Below are 27,530 nucleotides of genomic sequence, written 5' to 3' on the forward strand. Positions count from 1 at the left end.
TTATTAAGTGACCTGTCTGTTGATTTTTTTTTTTTCAAACACAGACGGAGACATTTGACAGAGCAATATAAAACATGGTGTCTACATTTTTGTTTTTCTTTCCCATGTAAAAGTACTCCATGGGACCAGAGGCTTTTTGTTTGTTCTGTGCCTCTATCCTGTAATCTTCATCACATCAGTGTCTTTAGATGGCATGTGTCAAGAATGTCTGCTTTCAATGCAGCTAGAAAAATATGGAACAAGGAAAATAATCCTTAAAAAAAGTTGGCTCATGTGGACCTCACGTTTATTTTTCGTGATTTATATTTTCTTAGATTGATGCATCTCAAATAATTAACAATCGGGCAATTAAAAATAAATGAATGAAGATAGCAAAATGCTAGAGGCTCATTCGTTAGCTTCCAGTGGTGCCAACGTGCACAATAGTATTTCATTCCGTCATATGGTTTTGTTTTATTGTCGGTTTATGTCAGAGTTCACACACACACACACACACACACACACACACACACACACACACACGCACGTACACACACACGAACAATCGGCACAAAAAACCCAAACAAAAACATATTCCAAGATGACACTAAACACTGGAACAGATATTTATTTAGCATCATGTCTATAAGCGCAGGTTTTTCATTCTCTTATTGTGAGAATGCAAGGGGCGGGCCTTGCAGTGCCCTCTGGCAGGGACTGCAGGTTATAAGTTAATACTACAGCTTTGGAACCACTCTCAGGAGTTGGACGCAGTTGGAGCCCGAAAGCGCGTTTAAAAAGCGCACTTCGCAGGAGAGTCCGAACAAAGCAGCGCGTCGCGACTGAGAGAAAGGAGCAAAAGTCAGACTGACCTGTTACAGCGGACTGTGCGCGCCTGCGTAGCTTTTGTGCCTTTTAAAAAATAATAATAATATAGAATTCATATTTTATTGTCGTGTGCATCGAGTAGTAATATAATTGTTTAAAAGACAAGAGGAGCAAAAAACTGCGAATGAGTTCCCGGTAAAAAGGATCTCTTTTGTGACTAAAGAAGTGAAGGATTTTAACTTAAAAGAGGGATCAGCTTCAGACACAACATAATCAGGTGAGTCTATGGCTTTTATGTTATTGGATATATCTAAACTTGAAAAGTAAAGTAACTAAATTAACCGAATTATTATTATTATGACTATCAGTTTTGCGTTATCAATTAACGATTTAACTGGAAATATTTTTAATTGTAGAAGTAATAGGTTTGAGTTCCAGTGCGTCTAATTTTTTAATATTAGTTTTCTTTCGTGCCATAATTTAAACATATCCATAAATTGGTGTAATACTACTTCTTCCAGTACACTGGATATGAATGGATGAAAATGTGCAGATTTGGTTTTGTTCTTTCAAGGTAAAACCAAATCAAAATTTATGTAGAATTTTATGGTATAAGAAATTTCAGAGCTTTGAACAAAACTATCAGTGTCCAGCAGCAGAGATAAAATCTGTGTTGTTGTTGTGTTTTTTTTTTTCAACCTATACTCAAAGAGCTGTCTTATGCACTTTACTGTAATCTGGCATGTTGTGCAAGCATCTGGAGGGGAAAGTTGACCTGCGATGATCTGAGCTGTGCAGGATCAACCCGAAGGCTGCTGGAGCTCTGCACGCCTCAGGAGTTATGTGGGGGTTCGACTCAGAGAACATGGGCAGGGATTCTTTCACTTGGCTGCCTGGTCTGATAAGTTATGTTAGTTGCTCCAGTTTTGACCTCTCATGACAAGCGCAATTACGGCTTCTGCAGATACTCCTGGAGTGCTTATAGTGATTTGGATTAAAAAAAATAAAATAAAAATAATAAATGCAATAAAGAATTATAAAAAGGTGTAGATTTTACAGGTTTCTTTGTCAAAAACAACCTATGCTTTTTCTTTAATGAGGTTTGTGAAAATCTTGCTGTAAAAAAAAGTATTACTTCTGAGAGCATCACCTCTCAGAAAAAATATTGATCTTTTAATAATTTTGAAGCTTTTCTTTGAAAACTTAAAAAAATATAACATTTGCTTTGTTTTCTGTTTTGTTTCCTGTGATTTTTCCTTTTATACTATCATGTTCCAGAAGTAATCTGACGCACGTATTATGGATAGACAATTTGTTCAGCACTCCGATATGCCAGTAGGTTGAATTACAGGCACAAAGTTCATCCACAGACATTTGCAACTCTGCGCTCAGAGTTGTGGCACCTTCTCTGGGTTCAATAAATTCCCAGAGTGGCAGCTCCTTTTCGGCGTCTGAATAATTGATACATCAAACTTAGGGCTTACAAAGGAGGCAATTTAATCTCCTGATTTTTTAATGAGCTGTCTGGGCTCTGGGAGAGGAAAGACAAAGTATAATGGAAGAGGGAGCAAAGGTGTAGAGAACTTTTAACAGCTTACAGAAAACCACATTTGCCTTGGGAAACAAATGTTTGTAATGAAACACTAAAATGAATAATATTTTATAGTAAATGATAAATATACTTTGGATCACTGTGCTCAGAAATGATTTCAGCCTTTGAGTAATATCGGAAGTGTTAAAGTTCAGGATTATAAAATCATTTCTGGCCTGTAGTTTGAGTGAGTGAGTTCTGGAAAATTTCACTCTGACTCATCCAAATGCTGAGTTTCCGGTTACTTGAATCACAATTTGCACAAGAATCAAAGTGGCAGTAATGAAAATTGTACATTTGTTATATGCTTGCTGGGGAAAAAAAGTGTAAAACAAACTTTGAATATGAATAATTTTATTTTTTGATGATTATCAATGATACAATTTGCCTAACCTTGCCTTCCACTGGAGTATGCATATGTATGTACATACTTAAATTATATATATACATATAATTTGAATAACAGTAATAGTAATGCGTATTCTCATGACATTTTGGCCTTAGGAATGCTTGGAATTCAAAAAATATTTTTGATTTATACATGAGCTAGAAATGCAATATTGCCTGCTGGAATGTTTATACGCACCAAATGGTATTGTCCTCAGCGTGATTCAGACCCACAAGCAGCTCAGCGGCCAAATATGGTCCTATTTTTCTTTATTGAGCTGCGAGGGAGGACCGCCCATTGCTCAGATACGAACATGTTCTGTGTGTCCTCTTCACACGGGAGCTGTAAATACAGGCGGCACATGACACTATCTTAAAAAAAGATCTCAGCACCAAATATGACAAAAGCCTTTTGAGGTTCTGATGTTTGTGTTGCTCCTCCAAGAGATGACAGTGAATTTCCTGAAGATAAACAAGCCTGAGTTATTGATCCGGGGCCAAATCCAGCTTAAGGTGTTGTGAACGCAAAGCATTTGTGGGATTAGGTTTCCCTGTTGCATGATGGATTGTTTCATTTAGCCAGTCATCTTAAAGTTTATGAGTAAGCACCACACCACTCTGAACGCAGTCTGGAGCCAAATTGCACATCTTTGTTGCATCTGTTTAGGATTTAGTGTCACTAGTTAACTGAGTCAGAAGAAAATGATATAAACCTTTTTTCCTCTGCAAAAATGAGTCAAAAATATTTATATTTTTTTAGGACTGAACATAAATATTGCCTCATTTGTGGCCATTTGCTAACATTTACATCACAGGAGATTGAAACAACTCTCATGTATCTGTACCAGAAAATATAAAGATGCACACACAATACTTTGCAAGAGTATTGTGTGCACCTTCTTCCGTGTGACTCAGACATGGCATTTGGCTTATTTGAGGAGACTTTTATGGGTTTCTTTCAAAATGGGGGGAAAAGTAGCACTAACTACTTTTCCCAAAAGTCATATTTGTGGGGTGCACAACTATAAGCTGTTTTTGCCCTAGACTGTCACATCTGAGTTCAGGATCCTCGCAGCTCCTCTGGAGTTACTGCAGGCCTTTTGGCTGTGTCTGCGATTCATTCTGTCATTGTGCAGCTATGACTTTAAATGAATATTCCTATTTTGGCACATTTGAAGTTGCTATTGCCTCTTGTCTATCAGATGATGGATTGAACAGCACCAGCTGATGTGTACAAATCTTGGGATGTTGTTCTGACTTAAACTTCCCTATAAGTTTGTTTCTGGCACGTTTGTTGTGTTCCTTGATCTTCTCATTGCTGTTTCTTTCTAGATTTTCTGTGACAAAACCTATTACGCCACTACAGAACAGCTGAATTTATATATTCATTCCTAATTTATACTGAGATGAAATGTCACAGGGGTGAAGTCTTTTTAGCAATTAGGCAACTTCTAAAAGCAACTGACAACATTGAATTTTTTAATGTAAGGAAGACTGAGTACAAATGTACAACGCACTCTAGATTTTTATTAAAAGACCTAGTGTTTGGCAAAATAACACTTCTCTTTCACTTAACAATTATCCACTACTTTGGTATATTATGTCCACATAAAATACCTTTAAGTTGGTTGTTTTGATTGACAAAGATGTGGAAAACTGTATTTGTTGCCTTGCTTAGCCTTGCAAAAACAGTAATGGGGTTCAAAGCATTTTCGTATTTTATAAGGAGGGAAGCTAAGGGATATTTTTTGGCCTGCTCCGTTAACTTCTTGAGAGTTTCTATTAAAAAATTTAGGTAAGATTTACATCATCCAATAAGTAGCCAATAAATCTCTGAAAATAATTCAGTTTGTCATTTACAAGACTCCTTTGTTGTTGATTAAAGAGAAAAAAAATGTGCCAATGAGAGCACTTTAGCTGTTCTTGCTGGCAGCTTCAAGGGTTTTCGTATATATTCTTGCGATTGGCAAAAGTAATCAAAACTTTTGAACATTTTTCATATTTTGTCATGTCATATTCACAACCTTTAATGCATTTAACTGGGATTTTATGTAACAGACCTAAGCGAAAATATTGCTTAACAGTGAAGTTACATTGTTTTTTAAAGATTTTATAAATAAAAGTGTGAAAATTGTGGGATTTGTATTTAGCACCCTAATTATTTTTGACTATTTTTTTCAAAAGCGCTTAAGGCTCAGATTATATAGATTTGAACTTTTACTGGGCCATTCTATGCTCTAAGCCGTAGATTTAGTTTTATATGTTCAGAAAATAAATTTCTCTAAAGTCTTTTATAACCTCAAAAAAGTTTTCTTCTCTATTTAGTCTGAACAACTTTCCTGTTTCCTCCAGGTTTTACTGTGATGTGTTAAAGACTTTGATTTACGTGACACAGGTTATTTTGCATCTAGGGCAAAAAGTTATATTTTGGTCCCAACTAGCCAGAACATCTTCTTCCATTTGTTTGTTGCATCCTCTCTTTGCAAAACTGAAGCAGTTTTCTGGGGAAAAGAAAATCTAAAATCAAAACCGTATATAACTTGTTTTTCACCCTACAATAATCAACTACTTTGACTTGATTCACCAAAAAACAGAACAATTATACTTGATGAAGTTTGCTGTTGTGTGACAAAATGTGAAAAAGTTCAAGGGGTATGATAACTTTGCAAGACATTGTGAAAAGGCAATGTATTTAGAAATCCCAGAAGATACAAAAAAAGTTTTCAAAAACGTGAAAATGTCAGTATTCTTTCTGTGATTTGCTGTGTCTGTATTTTCCACATAAAATCCATTCTAATTTAGTTTTTTTTTTCTTCTCTAGTTCTTTTTTGCTCATTAGGCACCGGATCAAACAAAAGTGCAACCAGACATCGGAAGAAAAACCTGTATCCGTCTTTTGTCAGCTTGCACACCATTATTTGCCGCCATCTCCAAAGCAGCACGCATACTTAAACGACAGCAAATCTGGCTCCAGCAGGAGGCTTTAAGCTTTTTTAAAGCTCCTCATAAACTTCATGGGTTGACCCACAAGCACTCCACCACGCCTCCTCCTCAACCCCTGCTCTAACCCTTTTCGCTTCCCGCCGCCTCCGTTTGTTTACGCCACCTCTGACATGATGACTTGTTTTGCCTCGTACTTGCCCGGACGTGTAATTGCAGCGTCACATTTTACATCTCCGACTTGTGGATAAATCAGGCAGTAGAGTGAACGATTCAGAGAGAGACCTGGGGAGGGAGAGGCAAACAGAAGGAGAGGAAGGAGAGCAGCACTGCGTGTTGAGAAGAGGGTCCATCAGTACCTGCAGCAGAGGGATCCACCTGCCCCAAAGAGGAAGGGGGAACCCCCCCCCTTACCTGATCCATCTGGTTGCAAGGGGGGGGCCTTGCACAGCCTAGAAGGCAGCAGGGACTATGCAGCTGGGATTGGTGGCGCTGGCAATGATTATTCTCAGCTCCATGGGTCACAGTGACGTTCTCAAGCTCTCCAAGGCGAGAAGGCAGAGACGGGGTAAGTTGTAACGCTTTAGTTTGTTTTACTGGTTTCCGTCTCCTTCCACTGCACCAGTGCTTCTTTTCATTTCTGTGGTCTGACTTACTGCGGTGGACATCTTATAAACATTTAACGAGCAAAGTAACGATAGCATTTTGTTTATTTTCCCTTGACTCTTATTTGTTTTTCCAAGGCGGGTTATGTTGGGTTCAGAGTGTCCCCCGGAATGGATCATCTTTCTGGCTCTTTTAAGATTATGCCCCTCTCAGTTTATGTAAAACTTTTATGGGTATTAAAGTTGTTTATAAAAGGTTTTTTTGATGGATTCCCTCACAAAGCCATTGCTCATTTTGTGTCTGGCTGTGTGGGCACATAACAGAGTGAGTACCTGACAGCTCTAAGCTCTCTCTTGGACCAGGCAGCCAGTATTATTGTAAGCATTTTTCTGACCTCACGCAACTACAAAGACGGGGCGCCCGGATCGACTTGCAGCATATCTCTCTGCGCTGGTGTTTCTGTCAGCTTTGAAATAATTCTTCCTTTACACACAAGGAGCTTTCAGTGGATGCCAAGCTCGCCCGACTCCTCAAAGCAAGAATACATATAATACCAAGACCGACCCCAGTAACAGATGTGGTGCTAATATAAGCACGCAAACTGGGAGGGAAAGTCAGAATTAATCTTGTGGCAATGTGATGAAAACAGAAGATATGGAGCAACTAATAATACTCAGGAGGTTCCCTCCAGAGTGGCGAAGCCAGTTCAAGGTTTCCCTCTCAAAATATGGGAAATGTTTTTAATTTACACGTCTCATCTTAAGATATTTATCTTCAAAGTGACCAGATTTGGCTTCATCAGCAGAAGAGAAATCTTGCTTTTAAAGTTGTTTAGCCCTAGTTGAATTCAAGGATCAAACTAAAACAAAAAGAACATTATCAGGAAAATTTCTTGAAAAAAACTGCTTAAAACATTCCATCTCACATGTGAACTATGGTTGAATCCAGATTTTTTTTCTTGGGGCATCTAATTTATTTTCCCTCACCGTCTCACATTTAATTGAGAAGAGAATGTTTTATAATCTTTAAATTCAAAATGTGCCTTTTCAACTGTATGACTGAGTGTTGAACATTGAAGTTTTATTCTTCAACATTCTTCTTGTAAGTTTGCTGGAAGTTTGACTGAACAATGTAGACATAACTGCCGTAACTAAGTTAGATTTGTAGGACACCTTGATCTAATATACAGACTTCCTTTGTGACCTCTCTAAAACATTCTTTGTTGTCTTTAAGTCAATTTGTAACTAATTTGATGGCATGCTTTGTGTCACTTTTCATTTGACAGAGACAAATGAAACCCATGCCTGAGGAATTGAGATGTTTCTTCAATATTCCCATTAGGGATGTGTGATATGGCACAAAATTCATATCCTGATATCAATTGTGATGGGTGGCGCTAATGATAAATGTCACAATATGTGTTTGGTATAAAACTTATAAAATGAAAAAAAAAAGCATATATTCCACTCAATTAGTGCATTTTTAAAAAAATTCTATTGTAAGCTTTAAAATGTTAAAGAAAATCTTTTATTGTCTCAAACCAAGCATCTCAGTTTTTCATGTTTTTATATTCAGGATGGCTGAAGAAGCCATTTTCTTTCAAATGTAATTTAGAAATGTTGACTATAAACTGATTGTGCTTCAGTGGAAGGATAATTCATCATTGCAATAAGTAGGCAACACAATATCTTGGTTTTGTCCAAACGTTGAGCACACCAGTCTGATGCTCCTCACTCTTCGTTTCACTCGTTTGTGACTGTGTATTACAAGCACAAGACCTTGCTGCTACAAACTAGATAGCCCTCCACAGGAGAGAGGCTTTTAGGTCAAAATAGGTAATGTGATCAATGTGCATTACGTATTGTTAACATGCTAAACCTTTTAGATTAATTGAGTTTAGTTTGAACTCGAACCAGGTCCAGAAAATTGATGTTTTTCCACCTGCCTTTTAGAGAGCTCCTCCCTGGCTGCTTCCAACTTGCTCTGTTTTGATGCCAGCCGATTACATCATCAACAAGTATTACTGCGGTTAGCTGGTAGAATACAAATCTCTATCATAGGCCAAACGTCTATCGTTTATACCTTGTCCCGTATGTAATGAGCATTACTAATTCTCACAATGCAATCTATTTTGTGAGGTGAAAAGATGATGCTGCCATCCTGAGGCTTTATTTATGTTATGTTATGAGAGAGCCTCCCCATTATTCTCAAAACATGTAAAAAAAATGTGCTTTCAGGGTAGTGACTTCTTGCTTGCTGAGTGACCTTTCATACCATGTCAGTACAGGACTACACACAAGGAGTGTCCTGAGTGTGGTCCTGTATCAGTTTTGTTGTGAATAACGACTCTTACCAATTAACTTCTACTGCTTTTGTTGTGGTGTTTGTAGACCACAAAAACTAAAGCCACCTTTAAAGGAATGCGGATGTTGTTCTAAGGTCACACACAATATTATGCTTAATAAAACGAAAAGGTTGTTTTTAAAAAAAGACGCCCCATTCAGACGTTTGACAAATTTAACACCAAACCATGATCATCTCTCGAATGCCTCCTCTTTCCTCAACTATCGTGGTTGGAAATCCCCTTGATGTTTTTACTTGCATATAATTGTCTAGTCGAATGAATTTCACTCCTTCAGGCATTTGAAAGTTGTACCACAAGAATGAACCAGACTTGTGGAGGTATACAATCGTCTTCCTTGATATCTAGAACGGCTTATTTTCCATGATCTCACATCAGAAAGACAGTTTTTACCGATAGCACAATTTGTAACAGAGACTAACTAGAACTTTTACTGCTCACTGCTGCTTACCATTCTTCAGCCATGGAGAAATCTGTTCCTGGAAGAAACCTTTTAGCTGGTTTGGACTTCCCTCTTTATCTCTAGGAGGCAGCGCAGCAGATTGATTGCTGTACAAATGACCGTTGAGCTGATAGAGAACAGCACAGTAAATCAACTCAGATGACTGTTTTTTTTTTTTTTTTTACCCAAGAACACTGCTAGTAAAGGATATGCACACACATTTCCTAGAAATGATTTAGGTTACTGCTTCTGTGTACGTTGTCTTCTGTTTTTTGTTGTTTTGGATTGAGGGATATGAGTCATGATGTAGCATGGGATGAAGAAAGTATGTGTTGCGTCTTTAAATAGGGTTTGTTTCCTGGCAATTTTGGGCTTTTGTTAAATTAGTATGTTTACACTTGTTGTATTTTTTTTTACTTTTCTAAACCATTTACCCATCAATCAGAAATGTTTGTTGACAAACTCTAGATTTTACTTAGTGGACTGGTAGTCACAATTTTGGTTTGTTTTCCCACAGTAAAATCTTTTTGTGCTCTCCATCAATCCAATCTTGAAATAAACAAATAGTAGCAGCTTAAACAAATGTGCTTAGATATTTAGTCAATATTTATTTAGATTCTGGACTCCTCTTAAAAGCTACAATCCTGACTTATCTGCAAAATCAGTCAAATTTACTTTAGACATAGTGTGTAGATTATAAAACATCAGCTTTTAATTTGTTTTCAATCAAGCTGCAAAAAAACAACAACAACAACAACCTGGATTTGTGTGCACATACCTCTGATAAAATCACAGTCAGCCTGAGGCTGCTAATCAGTTTTCTTTTGAATATTCCCATTTGCATAGCTTTTATTTTGTTTGCTTTTTTAAATTTCACATTTCTCTTAACATATTCATTTACAGGAGATTATTTAAGTAATTTCCTTTTAAGCTGCAGCAAAACAACTGGGCTGCATGTGGATGATGACATTGATTTTCTGTTTTGCTTTAGAACTGTAGTCTACTAATGGTTATAGTTTGGCAATGACAGTGGAGGAAGTGAAAGAAGTCATTCGTTCACTCCAAGTGTGTTGGCCACTCTTTCAAATATTGAGCAATAAAAGTCGGAGCAAGAGGAATGTTTAAGACATTTTATTGCTGACAAAAATGCCATTCGGCTCGGCACTTTCTCTTTGTAGTTGGGGATCTTTGTTTACAGCGCAGAAAATTTCCGTCAAGCTCCATACCTTCCTGGTGCTGGTGCATTATGGTCATCATGTGCATCATGCCCAAACGTTAGTGATTGGATAAATTCAGATTCAGTTGTTTAAAATTTCAACAGAGTCCTCGCCTCTTCTTTGTTTTCCATCATTTGATGTTTTTTGACCCAAATAAACTGTGAAAAATACACAACTTTAATCCTGTGGACTGTAATAATGCTGGCATTGTGATAATCGGGGAGTCAAAAACAGAAACACAGAAGCTCCCTGGTCTCATCAACCCAATGTGGATCATATTTTTTACTGTCTGTAGGCTCATTATGCCTGTTCCTCCTTCTTTGTTTATTCTCATGTTTCCACAGTTAGCACAGAGGGACCACCATCCTGCCCAAAAGGCTGTGACCGATGCTCTGAGTATAATGGCTGCATTAAATGCAATCCAAAGCTCTTCATCTTCCTGGAGCGCAATGACATCCGTCAGATAGGAGTGTGCCTCCCCTCATGTCCTGTGGGATACTTTGGCATGCGGAATCCAGAAGGCAACAACCGATGCACACGTGAGTAATACTTTCAACATTAGAAAACATGAAAAGAAGCTCACCCGAAAAGAGCCAGATGAACCTAAACAGGACATGAGTGGGCATAGTAAATTTGTTGACATCCCTATACAATCCTGCACAGTCATGAAGGTTTCAGCATACTCATTTCTCGATAATTCTCAAATTAGACCTCTGGAAGATGTGCGTACTATTGACTCGTCATATCCTGCTTATGTGGGCATTTAGTGGTTTATACAAGATTTCCGCGCAGGTTTTGGCTAAGTTGCGTCTCTTGCGTCTGCAGATGTCTTAATAGAAACTATATTCATTTATTTTGAATAGCTTAGGCAGACATAGAAGGTAAATGCTTATTTTGATTCTCTATTTCTTTAGTTTTATGTTGCCAGTTTCATTTATATTATGCAGTCCACATATAAGCACCACCTAGACAAAGATATGTTCAAAGAAAAGAAAATATTTTGTTCTTACTATAAGATGCAAGATGTAGCAGATGTATTTTCTCCATAACTACCATCTTTACTGTACATTGCAGCAAGACAAACCTGAACCCTCATCCAGTTTTAATTTTGGAAAGAAGCCTACAGCCACAGTATAAAGTGCTTTTTTCACATTTCATATTTTTTTCTAAGTACGTATTTTTACTCCAAGTCCACCTGGAGTGTTTGTTGCTGAGAACATTAGTCTTACCTGACCAAACGATATGGTTCAATAGAAATTTTAGCAGACTCCACATGTGTGACGGACAGAAAGGGCTTTCCTCTGGCATGCCTCCCAAACAACCATTTTGGATGTAGATAGCTTATAAAGGCTGTCGCATACATGTAGCGCCCCACTTTGCTAACATTAAACTGTAAAGATGTTTTTTTGTTTTTTTTTAACTCCTTAAACCCTGTCTGGGTGGGTGACCTCATCCAACCTTGTTTGTCATAGTTCCAGTTTAACTATTGCTATGTGCATTTTGTCTTCTACTTTTTTATTTTGAAAATTTAAAGATAAATAGAGCTATATCTATGGATTACCGGTTAAGAACTTTTAACTAGTAATTCAAATCTTTAGGTTAGGTCAACCTGAAGAAAAAAAAAGGTCATGTTTCAGATATACTGTAATTACATAAACTTTATAGGAATCATAAAAAGACAACATTTGTGGCACCACTATTGCTGGTAAGCAGTCATTTTCCTTGTGAGTAACAGTAGTTCAATTTAGAGTTGGATTTTCCTAACCTTTGCAGTGAGTTATGTTACTGCAATAAAGTAGTTATTTATAGTAAGGCTGTTGTCCCTTTACAAGGAATGGAAAAAAAGTAATGCGCTTAAACTCAGCAATTATTAATTGAAGTAAAAAGATTTAATCCAACAAAATAAGGCTAAGCATCTAGACTTTTCAAACATACTTTAAAATAGTCTGGAGGATGCTGCAATTTTTCAGTATTAGTTACGTTTGTAATGACAAATATTTGTGACCGAGCAAGATGTTCCGTGATAACGTGTTACACAAAGGCAATGCACAGTAAGAACAGTTAAACAATTGATTGTGAAATTGCTTTTATATTGCTGCTTTTCCAGTTGAAAATACTGGCATAAATACATATTACAGCTATAAATGTGCAAAGCTGCAGGAATGTAAGGATTTAAATACTCCTCTGCTCATTTACAGGGTGGTTAAAAGGGCAGCTGCACTCTCACTACTTGATAAACTTCTTTTTTTTTTTCCTCTCATGGCATCAGCTCCAGTGCTTTTAGGTGAAGAGTGCCAGGAGCTTTGTCTGATGTTTGTTTTCACAAATGTGTGGGTAGAAATAAGCATTGGACTAAAAATCCCAATGAAAAGACTTTTAAGAGTTTGTTTTGCAGTATTTGTCTGCTTTTTAGCTGGCTCTGATCTGCAGGTTTGATGTCAGGCCAGGATGTTTGTTGTGTTCTCGCTATAGCAATGCTTTGAATAATATGCAGTCATATACAGTGGCTGGTTTGGATTATGAGTAAAACCAAAAGTGAAGCTGGTTTCCTAATTATGCATGTTAAATCATAAAAGAATGAGATAAATACTACTTTGAGCTACTTTTATGTTGGTGGATTTTGCCTCCATATGAATAATAAGACTATATTTTACACATCAAGTTAGATTATATTTCATAAACAAGTTAATGTAATGGCATAATGGTTTGCAGACAAAACAATACTCCAAAGAACACATTCTTTTTGTTGTTTTGTTTCAATTTTGTAGCTCAAATGGTTAAATTTATTCTTTACATTCTTTTCAGAGGCACTTAGTGGTAAACTGGGGTTATTATCCAATCATCTGGCTTTTTACATGTCATCTTTAAATGTAACATTAGCAACATTAATCTTAAATTATCACGCTAAAATGATTGTTTATGCCAAATTTAGCTGTCAAGGCTTGACAATACACTCTAAACTTTGACAAGTTGACTTTAATTAAAAAAATCTTGGAAACCGATTGCAAAATGCGAGTAAGTTTAACTACTATTCTTACGTTTTGTTTTAACATATACTTGTTCAGTGTACTTAAGACCTTGTTGTATGAACTTAATTGTGTCAAGTTAATTTAACTTAGTTAAGTGAAGTAACAAGTAAATTATCCTCTTCTTAACTCAACTACATCAAGTTAGTCCAATTTACATGAACAGTACAGTTTACTTAGCAGAATCTAGGAAACCAATTGCATTAAATAAATTAAGTAACCACAACAAAAGATTTTAAGTTCACAAAATTTAACATTTTATTTTAACAAAATTATATACCTAGCATAACATAACAGTCAATAACCCCACAGGAACCTGGATGTAGTCTGCCATGGCATCTGAATTCTGTGAATAATAAGAAAAGTACAAATTAAAAAAAGAATGAGGTGAAGTTTTGATTTTTTTTCACCACCTCTGACAAGCAAAATAGTAATACATACCAGAGACATTGTATAATTCTTTCATCATCCTCGAGTAAAACTGAGAGACATCGAAGGATAGCAGTCCTCCTGGCAACATTTTTGGTCTACAAGTAGGAAAAACAATAAAAGTAAGGACAAGCATATTCTGAAGAAACTAAATCACATTTTTTCACAATAAGTGGCATAAAATAATTATTCACCCTTATTTATTGCCCGACTAAGACTAGATTAGAATTTTGATGGTTGTATGGTTAAAGAAGCAACAGCAATTTTCCAACCTGCTATCAGCTGATTATTATATTAATGCCACAGACTGTTGCTCAATCATTCATTATTTCAACAGCTAACTGTCTTTCTTCCAGTCTCAATCACCCAAATATCATCAAGACAAATTCCCCCCCAACAATATGACTCAATGTCCCTTAAACACACCACCAAACTGGCTGGTTTTGAAGTTTATTGAGAAGATGCGAGGAGGAGTCATGTGCATGTGTGCGCGTCCAACTGAACAAGATATAAATTAAAAACTTGCAGAATTTTCTTCACCTTAAACAAAATCATTCAGAATGCTCACCCTTTGTTCAACCTGGACAAGAATCATGGGAAGTGTGTTGTCAACGACTCCATTTCAGACTTGAATGCACCACAGGAGATCCCACCCTCCACTCTGGTGAACTCTGCAAAAACAGTGACAATCAAACCCAGCTCCAGAGGAATTTAGCTTATATTGGGATGGCACAGTAAACACACATTTTTTAAAATACAAATACATAAACAACTTTCAAATAAAATACCTATTAATGATGTAAATAGTGATATGTAGAAAATGCTGAGCAATTATGCTCGGATTTGCATAAACATTTGCTCATATGTTGCAGAAGTCTAAGAATCTAATGTTTCAAATCACTGAAGTCTATTTCTTATGCAAACTCATTCTACTCAAGTATAAGTATCAATTGTTAATAGTCTTACTATTAATATTACTATTTGTAGTAATTATATTCTCACTAACTGAGACTTGAGTCCTCCCGTTCACGGCATAGAGCCGTTAAAAAAAAGAATCGAATTGTTCCTGAATGCCACATTACACTCCGCATGGTCGACCAAAAATTAATGCTACATGAACATTTAACAGGCTGGGTTTATGCTTACAAACATGCTAAGGGGCTGCAGTTGAAAGACAGGCAATTATTAGTCAGATCTCTTATCATGGACAAAAACATTAAAGGCTCTCAAGTAAAAGGCATGGCAGTTTTAGCTAATGTTTTACCCATGAGCCCATGCTAACATTAGCATGTCAGCCTGTAATGCAGGGGTCGGGAACCGTTTTGACTCAGAGAGCCATGAAAGCAAAAATATTTGGAAATGTATTTCAGTGAGAGCCATATAATATATTTTACGACTGAATTCAACTAAATGCGAGTATAAGACTCTGAATTTATTCTTTTAAACAATGTTGTTATAATACTCACCATTAATGCGACTTCTGGTGCTGCATGGATTTGCTGATGGCTTTGTAGTCTGGTTGGTACTTGGTAAGGTTAAGCTTCATGCAAGCTTTGAGGCTTTCATCCGTTAAACGTGACCGTAGGTTGGACTTGATGTTGTTAAGATGTGAGAATGACTGCTCACATGCACAGGTAGATCCAAACATGGTCAATACAGAAGCGCCACAAATCCTTTGTTTTTCCCCACCATACATGGAGCACCATCAGTACACACCGAGAGAAGTTTATCCATAGGTAGATTTTTTTCTTGAGCGAACGCCATGAAAGACTTGAATAAATCCTCACCTCTTGTGGACCCTTTTATTGGCAGAACAGCAAGACTTTCTTCGCGCAGTGTGGCACCAGCAGGATATCTTGCAATCACACTGAACTGTGACAAATGGCCTGCGTCTGTTGACTCATCCAAAGCCAGGGAAAAGAACGGCGCTGCATTTATGTCCTTCACCTGCGTTTCCTCCACTTGGTTTCCCATCATGATGGTGCGATCATGAACAGTTCTTGCCGACAGAGACATGTCTCCTTGTCTTTTTTTCTTTTCGCCATTGTCTTCGTCGAAGGGTTAGCTTTGAGCTAATGCCCGAGCAGACTGATTCAAAAGGGGGCATTTACCTGCTTACCCAGCAACAGTCACCGTAGGCTATTATCATCCAATTAAAATAATGGACTGCTCCAGCAGCCAATAGCAACCCTGGCCAGGACATGAGCAGTGGAAAATCGATCCATCTAAATTAAATATTTTATGTTTTATCTGCCAGTCAGATGCAATCATCAAAAGAGCCACACGTTCCCGACCCCTGCTGTAAAGACTTTAATGCATCATCCTTTTTGAGAAAAATCAACCTGTAACCACATATGCGAGTAGTAAAGGCATACATGACAAATTAAAATATACCGAAGACAAAGAACTCACCTTTAAGAGAAGCTCTGCTTCTTCCAATGTACAAGTCCACAAACATTCTGGAAGCTTCCTGCACTTTGCTGCGCATGCGCACTGCTGAGCTGAAGCATTCACTCCACTAACAAAAATATTCAAATCCAGTTTACTCAAAATAACTTTGTCTTGTATCTTTCTCAGGCCAAACACGTACATTACTCACATTACTTGAGTTGAATAAACAATTTAGTGAGACTTGAGTAAAGCATACAAACCTAATTTAAGTAAGAATATGTATTGCCTTTTAGAGTGTAGTAATTGGAAGCAAAAAGGAAGAGCATTAAGATCTCACTGAAGGATCATTTCTGGTTTTGGCATCACAACAGCTGCAGAAAATGTAGCCTGTAGAAAAAAAATACGTTTTTATCTCTGTTTTATAAAGATTTTACCCAACAGAACTTTATAAAGTACTTCATAATATCTTATTTTACTTTTTCTCTATTTAATGTATCTAAGAGTAGCATTGATAAGTTAGTTAAATTATACAAAGGATAATTTTTTTCTATATTGGGACTTATCTTTCCCAATATGTTAAAGACACAATGACCACCACAATGACACCACCGTGTTTCACTGTTGATATGATCTTCCTTGTCTGAAATGCCGTTAGTTTTAGCCAGATGTAGTGGTACACACACCCACGGAATATTTTATTAAATCATAAACAATGTATTACTTTTTGAAATCTTTTAACCAACTTCATGTTTTCAGACCGGTGCTATTTAAGTTATTTCTAGATTCAGCAAGTCAGACGGGAAGGCCTGAGTGTATGGAGGTGTCAAGTGAAATTGAATTCTAAAAAATTATTAAACCATAGTTCATTCATTATTTAAAAATGTCACAATTATGATTTAGATCAGATTGTGTTGGATAAACTACATAAAATTAACATTTCAAAATCACTCTCGTATTTACTTATGCATGCTTGACAAAACACATGCATATGATGACTCAAAATGGATAAAAACAGAAGAAATCTATAGATGATAAACACTTTGACACATATTGTCTGGAGTTTGGACAATGCTTCTTTTAGCATAACACTTTGGTATCATGAAGATATTTCTATTTTAAAGACTAACTATGAGAGGCCAGCAGGAGTATTTTTAATATAGCTACACAAGAAAGGGAAGTGTGTTAAGGGTCGAATTTGAGGTACTTGTGGTCACCCCTATGCTGGAACGGTTTTCAAGTCTGAGATATTGAGAAATCACCTCTTGTGAAATCTGCTATAACAGATTCTGGCAGCGTTTATTTAAACTAGCTTAAAAAATAAAAAAAACACCCCTGTGTTGGATGTGTTTTGAAAAGGCAACTGTAGCTACTCTGAAACAATAAAGTCCTGTGCATTTTACGAGTACTAATAAATCTCTTTGAGAAACTATTTTGTCTTAAAGCTTGAAATGTTTAAACTGAATATTTCATTGTGTTTGTTTGGAACTGAAAACATCCTGAAACTGATTGCTTTGAAATTCTCTTTCTTTGTATGTTTTCAGAGTGTAAAATTGACAATTGTGAAGCATGCTTCAGTCGCAACTTTTGCACAAAATGTAAGGAGGGCTTGTATTCACACAGTGGCCGATGTTATGTCAGCTGCCCTCCAGGCAAGCACACCGCCAATAACACCATGGATTGTGACGGTGAGTGAACGTTTACATTTATTGTGTAAAACTTACAAACAGCATTGCCACTTCATCTTACTTGGATGAAAAATGTGAAGAGCAAATTTTACGCATCTCTTCTTTAGCCATTGTTTGAGACAATATCGACACTCCAGTTTCCTTTTTAGTGCCTCAAGTATTTACAGTCGAAAGACTTCAAATGCCAAACTTTTTGGCATTGTAAAAGTAGTCATACACTTTAAACCTTTTCACATTTGACACATTACAACTACAAACATCAAAGTATTTTAATTTGATTTTTATGTAATTGATAAATTGTTTATATGTTTTATGTTACAAATTATTCTCTGAAAAGTGTGTAATGCATTTCTATTCAACCTACCTACAATAAATACTCTGTAGAACCACATTCACTGCAGTTACACCTGCAGGCCTTTTGGGTACCTCTCTTTGGGTACAACCAGAAACTGTAGTTTTGATTTTTCTTCTTTCAAGTTCAGTCAGATTAGACAATAAGAGTCTGTGAATTGGAATTTTTAATACTTGCCACAGATTCTCAGTTACATTCTGGTTCTGAACAAACCAATGTGTTGTAGTTCTTGCTGTATGTTCCGCAAGAAGGCAAACCTCTGCCTCAACCTAATAGCTCTTCATTCAGGATTTCAGTAGAAACAGTTAAATTGTGATCTTTATGGCAGAGGTTGTGAATACTTATTGTGATTTTCTGGTTTTAAATTTTTAGTAAATCCCCAAAACCTTTTCCCACATACTCATAGTGGGGTATTTGTGTGTAGAATTTTGAGGAAAGAGAAAATGTAGAACATCGTGAATACTTTCTAGATGTCTGAAGTCTGTTCTTATAACTTGGCAAAATGTTAAAATGCTCCAAAGATATAAATACTTTTGCAAGGCACGGTATTACTAAGTTAAACTGGCTCTGCTCCTATCCATAATTGTCACATGCAGAGTCTGCTTAAAGACAACACATTTTCAGTTTCTTAGCAACTACCCAAACCTGTTGCTCTGCTGCTATAAATCCATCCACAAATCACAAATTGTTTTCAGATGTGCAGACTCCCTAAGCTCATTATCCTAAGTCAAACCTACTGAGGTGTGAAAAGCGCAGAAAATATGAAGCGAATGTGAGATGCTGAAGATTTGAACACTTCACTCAGCTCCTAAGTTTTTTGAACATATATGTATATATGTATTTATATATTTTTTTGTCCCAGGTCATCATGCTTCAGAGTGTGAACTAGGAGAGTGGAGCCAATGGAGTTCCTGCATGAAGAAGAACAAGACATGTGGATTTAAGAAGGGCTCACAAACCCGGGTTCGTTCACCCCTTCCCCAGATTCACAGTGTGGACACCTCCCCTGCTTATGTGCCCTCACAGACCTGTGCTCCAGAGACAGAAAGGAGGAAGTGTGTTGTGACCAAGATGCCTTGTCCTAGAGGTAAAAGACACAATCAAAAAAGCTGATTCATAAATGAGTTTTTTTCCCTTGAACATATGAGCAAATGAAAGTTGAAATGTTCCATAAAAACGGCATTATAATGACTCATTTTTTAAAAAGTTAGCACACTCACAAGTGTGTTTTTGACTCGCAGCATGTTGGTTTGGCTTGGTTTGGCAGAAGAAGCAGAAGGTTACAGAATCTCCTGAGCTTAGCATGTATAAACAATAAACTCAATCCACCAGTTGAGCAGATGAGGGGTGGACATTACGCACTGCTGAGCTGGATGGGGATCTGAAAAACTAGAGAAAGGGCTGTTTGTTTCTGAAGACCACTGAAGCGAGAGGCTTTTATGGCTGCACACAACCGCTTGCTCTCCAGCAGGTGAACAGTCATTCTCACAGTTTAGTGACCATTAATGTTTTATTGGTAACGCTATGTTTTGTTAACTGCTGAGGCCATCAAATAACAACTCAGGCAAAAAGCAAATGTAAATTGCATATAAAGTTCAAGAAAAATGCAGTATTTGTTTATTTGAGAAACAGCTATCACACCTGGATTTAGGTTCAGACTTGACTAGGCTATTAATAAATTCCCACTCAAAGACTTATGTTCTTCAGATCTTCCCCCTGCTGCCAAGTATGTTGGATCTTAAGGTCACATTTCGATGACACATAGTGCCTTATAAGTCTACTGAATATTTCCCTAAAAGTGGTCAAGATGTCTTTTTTATTTCTTGAGAAAATATGAGAAGGTCTTTGTGTTCTTTTTGATCAGCAGTGGATTTTGCCAAGGGTTTCAAATGTGTCCAGTGTTGTTCTTTCTGTTGGACTACAAACATTTAATGTGATTTTAGTATAAATAGTAGGCCAGTTATTCCTAGGATTCATTACTACTCATGTCTCTCACTCTGGAAGTCTCTGCCATAGTCTCAGAGCCAGAAAAAAGGCCCTGGAATTCTTATGAATTACTGATAAATGTCCTTGTTTCTCATTTGTTCTTACATTTCTTTAGATTAGGACATGAAGAGTTGCTTTTTGAGAGTTTAACTTAGTTCATGGTGTCACTGAGGTGCTATTTAAGTTACATATTGATTGTATCAGTAATCTGGCCACTGAATTTGAAAGCAGCTTTCCGAAAAATGTTATTCACAATTGATAAATCATTTAACAAAGGGGAGAATTACTTTGTCACACAGGGCCCAGTTGGCTTTGAAAGCATTTTCTCCTAAAAAACATGAGCTCATTTGTGGAACAGTTTTTGTATTCCTTGGGCTTTCGCCTGTCAAGATGTTTTCTAAAATCTTTTTTGAAGACTTTAAAAAAAGAAAGTGTGACGATAAAAGCAAAAACAGAAAAATCTGTAAAGGTCAAATACTTGTTTGCTGCACTTTGGTAGCTGTTGCACCTACTTATTTCATTTCATTGGATTAGATCTCTTCAATTGCAATAAGATTAACGTTAATTTGAAGTTATTAGCAAATCACTTTCTCTCTAAATGCCCCCATATGTCAGTTTCTTTTACATAATGCACCAATTTTAACAAGAGCTAGAACAGTAAAGTTAGTTACAAGGGCAAACGGAACTTTAAATAGGGAGTATTTAAAGTCTTTATTGGAAGGTGGCACGCTTAGGGGATTTCGGTCACAGCAGCAATGTTGGCTAACAACATTTGCACAGTTCTGGCAGCAGTACAGATGTTTCAACATGTAACAGATGGCCTGCCCCGATACTGTATGTGAGTAAACATGGGGAGGGCTCGCATATTATGTTACCATTCTCTAAACTTGGAAAGTTCCTCTCGGGTTCTGGATCTAAACAACAGAACATGATCTGACAGTGTCCTGTACAGGTCTGCTCGGATGAAGGATTGTAGTTGTTCATCGAAGAGCTGGCTATTCACTGACTTTTGACTACAAGGTATCAAACATAAGAAGCAAATTCACTCTTGCCACCTCTTCTAGGAAACACCTTCAGCTTTGAGTTCAAAATAATACTTTGTGGTGAAAAATTGCAAACTCTTTCTAAACTTTATGCAAAGCTATTTTATAATTAAGAAAATAAGAATGATAGAAGTTTCATATGACACATATAAAGTCCTAGAAGCCTTATGGATTACGTAATAACCAACTGTTAAAGTTAAGAAGCCTTTTTTCTTAGCCTTATCTTGCTAAAATGCACTGGAACGATTTTTATTGGCTGGATAATTCATGGGTGATGGCACTGTGATTCCAAAGAACAAGTTCATGTGGGTAAAAGAGCGCAGCTGTGGATTCATCTGTGGGAGCTGGCTGGCAGGCGGGCTATATAAAACACAGGGGGCAGATCTTGTATAACATTAATGATTTAGTGGCCTGCAGATCTCACGCTTTGTGTTGATTTGGCTGTGATTTTTTTCCCCCCGCCGTTTCCTGAAGCTCAATGAAAAAAAAAAAAAGTCTCACGCGAAAGGATTTGCTGCATGTGTTATTGCATTTGTCAAGCAAAACTGTTTAGCTTGGATAGAGAGTAGGTGCAATCAGAGCTGTCATAAACTGATGGAGTCCCCGTCTCTGGGCCCCATCAGTGATTTGTTAGAGAACTAATTAAGTCCTTACACAGTGAGTGCGTCTGCTAGTGTTTTTGAAATATTTTCGAGGACTCTTCAAACATGCTCCACTCTTGCTCATCATGTTTAATTTCAGCTGTTCACGCTTAGTTTTAAGGGCTTGTTAAAATAGTGAGCATAAAAGCTCAGTTTATAGATGCAACATTAATGAAATTAAAGACACTAATGATTCACATTCTTTACGGAATCTTGCTAAATGTCAGTCAGTTCACCAAATGAGTGTTTAGTTGTGTTTATTTTTAACAAATCAATTATAGCTGGAAAATTAGCATGGCTCAGATTCTTCTAGGTTTTAGTTGTAAGTATGCCAACAATGATGTTTTTCTGGGTCAGTGGCAGAAATACAGATGTCTTAGGTTTTGTGACCAATATTTGAATCCTCACTTTGCCATTAAAGAGTCTAGCTGATTCTGTTTACTGTGTAAGACCTATAAATAAACAATTACTTATTTTTTTGCTGTTGTAAATAAATCAAAATGTTCTAATAATACTTTATTAAATTAATTTTTTCACATATAAACATTTGTTTACTTTACAAAATCATATTTAAAAAAATAGTCCAAAGTTGCTGAGTTGTGTCTCTCTGGGTCAATGAAAATCTACAAAAAATATGGGACAGAAACACCTTTAAATAAAACCCAGCAATAGAATGATGACATACAGTATCTCCTTTACAAAACAGAGCATATATCAACAATCATTGTTATACACCTGAAAATATAAGCATGTGCATCATGTCACAAGATATTTTTTATTATTAAAGCTTCAAAGTATTTGACTGGAGTCTCCAATTTAAAAATCAATTGGTATGCCATTGAATGCTAAAAAAGTTTATATTTTTTGTCCCTCATTTCAGGTAGTCAGCTTCACAGTATATGCATTCATTGACATTTTTCACTGTGTGCAATGAACCAAAAACACATAGGAGTTTCATTTTGTGGAACGAGTGACAACAAATAATGAACTTGTATATATTTTTTTATTTTTATTTACATTTTTTTGGACGAGCTTCTAGATTTTGTGGTGTTTGTTAGCAATCAGAACTCAGAACAATCAAATTTGATTCAGTGACTGTTAGACATTGTTTGTTTTCCACTTTGTTGGCTACTATTCAAGTTGTCACTGGCCTTCACTAGGCCCTTGACATTTGTCTCATTAAGTGATTTTAAGTGATCTGTAAAACAGAAAATTTCTACTTCACTATCCATAGTGCTCTTATAAACCTTTAAAATTGTCAGCTTATCCCACTTCTGAACTGATGGTGAGTGAAAATTAACTATAGTGTGGGAAGTCTGTTATTTAGGCTGTGATTATGCCCTTAAAATCTGTGACAGGTGTGTACAAGAGCTAAAGCAGAGAGTAGGGCGTGCACGGTTTGAGAGTGTGTCAAGTGGGACAAAGGAGTGAGTAGCTGTTGAAATTTAAATTAAACAGACCAAGAGACCACTGCCAGATTGGTCCCATGTGCTACAGGACAGCTGGGCTTTGAGTTCACTGCTAATGTTGATCCGTTGCTATAAAAGTTCTGGCTTGTTGATGTTAAAGAGATGATAGTTTTAATTTTCTGTGACTGTCGGCAAATATACAGCATTCAGAGTTGGCTTTCTTCCTGCAGGAGTGAGATTGTACAGTAGTGGAACTCAGTTGTGGAGATGGTCGTTGCTGCAAATAAGCTGTTAATCTAAGAAATAGGTCCTTATTTTAATTACAAATAAACAGGCCCCTGGTTAGAAATGATACAATATTTTGAGCCAACTAATATATTTTTTTTACAAGATTCAGTTGCACTAATCTAAAAACGAAGGAGAGACCGCTTTATCTTCAGCAACTCAGTTCTTAGTGAGGACTTAAACATTTACAGTAATTGAACAATCCAACAAAGCAAATCCAACATTATTCCAGCAATGTTGCTGGTGTTTATTTCCTGAGAATGTGAGAAATTCGTCCAAATCATTAAAACATAGAAGCAAACATAGTTGTTGTAGTATTGAGTTGGATCATAATCTTTAGTATTTCCTGCACATATTCATGTAGAACCATTTCATTTCTGGTTTACGAAAACTACTTTCCTCCAAGACCTTTTAAATTATTCTTGACAGTTCATTTGCCTTGTCACAATAAGCTCTTATGTCATGCAGCTGGCGTCCCACAATTTATACTGTTATGCTCTAGGAAACCCAAACTGAACTAAAACTGCCACTGTCAATATGTACTATATTAACTGACTGAGGAAAATTTCCCTAAATATACAAGCACAGATTACAAGTATCAATCTATGGATGTTGTAATAGAGTGGCCTATATTAGCCTTGCACATCTATTAGATACTAGTGCAACCTTTTTGTGGTGCTGCATTCTGCCATTTAGACATTTTTCTTAATTGTTAATGAAAATTCATCTTCATATTGACCAAGCCTAGGACAAATAATTACAGACGTTTTTCCATCTTTAAAGTGCAATACATTCTATTACTCAACTGAAGAACAAAAAGGTCTGTCAGACTGAGAAATTTAAAAAATAAACAATCTGCAATTACCTGGTGGTATAAATGTGAACCTCAACTTTGTTGAATCACCTTTTGATTCAACTCCAGCAGTCAGTGTTCGGTAGTAAACACCTGACATAAATGCCAGTGCATCTGACTAAACTTTCAGCTCTCCTTGAAGCCTTTCTCTCATCATTTAACTAAAGCTATGGATGGACAGAAGGTGATAAAGAATTTAAATCCATCCATCCATCCATCCATCCATTTTCTAACACCCTTGTCTCTAGTGGGGTTAGGAGGGGTGCTGATGCCTATCTCCAGCTAACGTTCTGGGCGAGGGGTGAGGTACACCCTGGACAGGTCGCCAGTCTGTCGCAGGGCATGTCGCAGGTTTTAAATTACAGGTGTCAAACTCCAGTCCTGGAGGGCCACTGCCTTGAAACTTTTAGATGTGCCTCTGCTGCACTACACCTGAATAGAATAATTAGGTCATTAGCAAGAATCTGGAGAACTTATCTACACAAGAAGGAGGTAATTAAGCCATTTCATTCCAGTGTTTTGTAGCTGTGGCACATCTAAAAACTGCAGGACAGCGACCCTTGAGGACTGGAGTTTGACACCCCTGATTTAAATGATCTAATTATACAAAAGGGTAAGTCGAGGCACAGACACATACAGGTGAGGGAGTCTGCAATGCTAAAATGCTGCAATTTCTGAGTAGTCCTGTGTTCTTCATGTGATATTGGTCTCACATCTTATCTAAATGTCTAAACTGAAGAGGGCTGAAAGACATAAGCGTTTTTAAAAGCTTTTTGTCATGTCTAAAATCTTCCAAGGTCTTGTGGAAGAATCTATCATGGGCTTATGAAACCAAACTCGAAGACTACTCCCCTGCATATCAACAAAAAAACCCTATTTCCTATAGTGACAGGATTATGCTACGGGTGTATCTTTTTCTTTTAAAAGTGAGGGATTTCAGAACAATTCTAAATACTAGTGAGTTTTCATCCCAAACTCTCAGGTGTGCGCTTAGGATCGAAGAAGCTTTGGACAAGATTTATCCTCAAAATGTAACTAATGTAACTAATGGATCCTGCAACCTTTGATGAGACATATTGACCAATTGTTGCAAAGTTAAGATGTAGGATGTTGACCAAATAAAAATTCTTCAAAGTTGAAACTTAATCAAAAGGTGCCTCAACAAAGCATTGGTTAAAGGGTTTGTACACTTCTGCAACCATTTTGTTGTTATCTTTTTTTCATTTAAATTGTGCAGGATGTCATATCAAGGTTTAAAATAGATTTGAAATTATGTTGGTCTTATTATTTTTTTCAAAATCCTAACATTTTAATAGGATTATCTAGACTTTCGAGATTAAGTAGACATATTGATACATCCGTTATTAGTTATTAGATTCATTCAACAATTCATATTGTTCTTTTGACAGCAATTTCTCCACAAAACACAAGATGATGAAAATTACCTTTTAAGATTCCTTTTGGAAAGTAGAACTATCAATCATTTTGTATATATTGTCATTTCAGACAAAAAGAATAAGAGCAACAGACAGGATGATACAAACAGGAGAGAAAATCCACGTGGGAGAGGACGAGAAGGCAAAGGAGGAGGTGGAGGGGGGAAGCGGAGGAAAGGCCAAAGCAGGACCACCACTGCGTCCACCGTCACAACCAGCGCTGTCACCTAAACTCTGAAGCCTGCTGGGTGAGGACAGGAAAAAAACTGAGACGGTGCCTTGCCCAGCAGCCCCAGAAAACACACAGAGATTAGTGGGAAAGAGTTACTGCTGCTATGCTGCATTGTAGAACATGCAATGAGAACTGGAGGACTGCTTCAACAAAAAGGTTTTCTGAAACTTTTGGGAAAAAAAAAAAAAAAATCCTGCGGATCTTGTGTTATTCTGACAGCCTTGCTGGTTTCCAGTTGAAATCACAGTTGGATAGTGAAGCCACATTGCAAATTGTGGCTTGGTTTGGTCTGTGTCTTAAACTGATTGTACTAAAACTCTTGGACAGGTCTTTCTTTTCAAAGTGCAGCATTAAGCAGGAAGGTTGATTCTTCATGAAGATTTTCTAAAGTCTGTATAGACAGACAAAGTGTATAATTTCCAGCCTGATTGTAATCACAATCTGTATTTCATTTGTTTTTGTATTTTGGAGAGGTGTCTGATGGAGTTCCTCAAACGTCACAGCTCATGATGTGGAGACAATGAACAGCAATAGGTTGCAGCACCAATATTTTCTGTAGGGAGTTGAAACAAAACAAAGTCACTGGACATGAATCATGGCTGCTGAGGATCAAAAATCATTGGTGAATACATTTGAAGGCATCTGGTACAAAAACAACTTGAGAATAACCAATCATATCCTTTATATCCATATCCTTCTGTGGCTTCTAAGCAAAAATACAATATCATCGCTTTCTGATTGTTTTAAATGAAATATTTTATCTGAAAAAAGAATATCTGCACAAGAATTAATATTTGCATGATACTAAGTAGCATTTGTGTACGCGTGCATCTGTGTGCATTTAAATCTACCTGAAGTATTCGTGTTTGCGTAGTTTATATGCATATCTGCACGGATTTCAGTGTTCGACGGATCTTTGCTGTGTGAACATGAGTAGTCAACGTTGCACATGCAGTTTGTCTTATTACTCGTCTCATAGACTGAAGGAACCAAGTCTGGAAAATAAATGGAAGGACATATAGACGCACATTAATATATAAGAACCACACTTACCATTACACTAGCCATCAAATAAGCCCTGTCAATAACCAGAATGTAACATGGTCTGATGATTTTGCACAACTGTAATGTTTTCCTACTGCTCATATTCCAGAACAATCACAGCATTTTACGTTTTCAAAAACTGACCACATCGCATACACGGAATGCTTTTGGTCTTTAAATAAATATCTGAAGATGTTACATGGTACTTTATTCATTCTTTGATGCTATGGATTGAGATATGTAATATGTCAAGATGTGTTTACCAGTATTAGTATCATCATGTATAGCTTTTTTTCTGTGAAAGCCTGAATAAAATACAGATGAAGCTGGTGATGCATCAGTCGTACACTAGATGTGCTTGTAATT

General features: G+C 36.8%; 1 protein-coding gene and 1 long non-coding RNA gene across 2 annotated transcripts; one reads left to right on the forward strand and one right to left on the reverse strand.

Moving 5' to 3' along the window:
* The first annotated feature begins 741 nt into the window (after positions 1–741).
* rspo1 (R-spondin 1) lies at positions 742–27,515 on the forward strand. The gene is made up of 6 exons (XM_028013195.1): positions 742–1,084; positions 5,607–6,293; positions 10,697–10,891; positions 17,740–17,883; positions 19,098–19,322; positions 25,959–27,515. Exons 2-6 carry the CDS (start codon positions 6,197–6,199, stop codon positions 26,117–26,119), a joined length of 822 nt encoding a protein of 273 aa, XP_027868996.1. The 5' UTR covers positions 742–1,084; positions 5,607–6,196; the 3' UTR covers positions 26,120–27,515.
* LOC114142111 (uncharacterized) lies at positions 13,612–17,711 on the reverse strand. Its single transcript, XR_003594964.1, has 3 exons — positions 16,220–17,711; positions 13,820–13,905; positions 13,612–13,724 (listed from the first exon to the last, which is right to left on the reverse strand). It is a non-coding gene; the product is annotated as an uncharacterized LOC114142111 (long non-coding RNA).
* Positions 27,516–27,530: the final 15 nt, after the last annotated feature.

This window comes from Xiphophorus couchianus, chromosome 3, assembly GCF_001444195.1.
Source record: "Xiphophorus couchianus chromosome 3, X_couchianus-1.0, whole genome shotgun sequence".
Taxonomy (NCBI): domain Eukaryota; kingdom Metazoa; phylum Chordata; class Actinopteri; order Cyprinodontiformes; family Poeciliidae; genus Xiphophorus; species Xiphophorus couchianus.

Bases quoted from the DNA above. Each gene is read 5' to 3' on its own strand.
- rspo1 (XM_028013195.1), top strand. From the start codon at position 6,197: ATGCAGCTGGGATTGGTGGCGCTGGCAATGATTATTCTCAGCTCCATG. The intron at 10,892-17,739 runs GTGAGTAATACT...GTATGTTTTCAG, and splicing joins AGGCAACAACCGATGCACAC to AGTGTAAAATTGACAATTGT. The intron at 19,323-25,958 runs GTAAAAGACACA...TTGTCATTTCAG, and splicing joins CAAGATGCCTTGTCCTAGAG to ACAAAAAGAATAAGAGCAAC.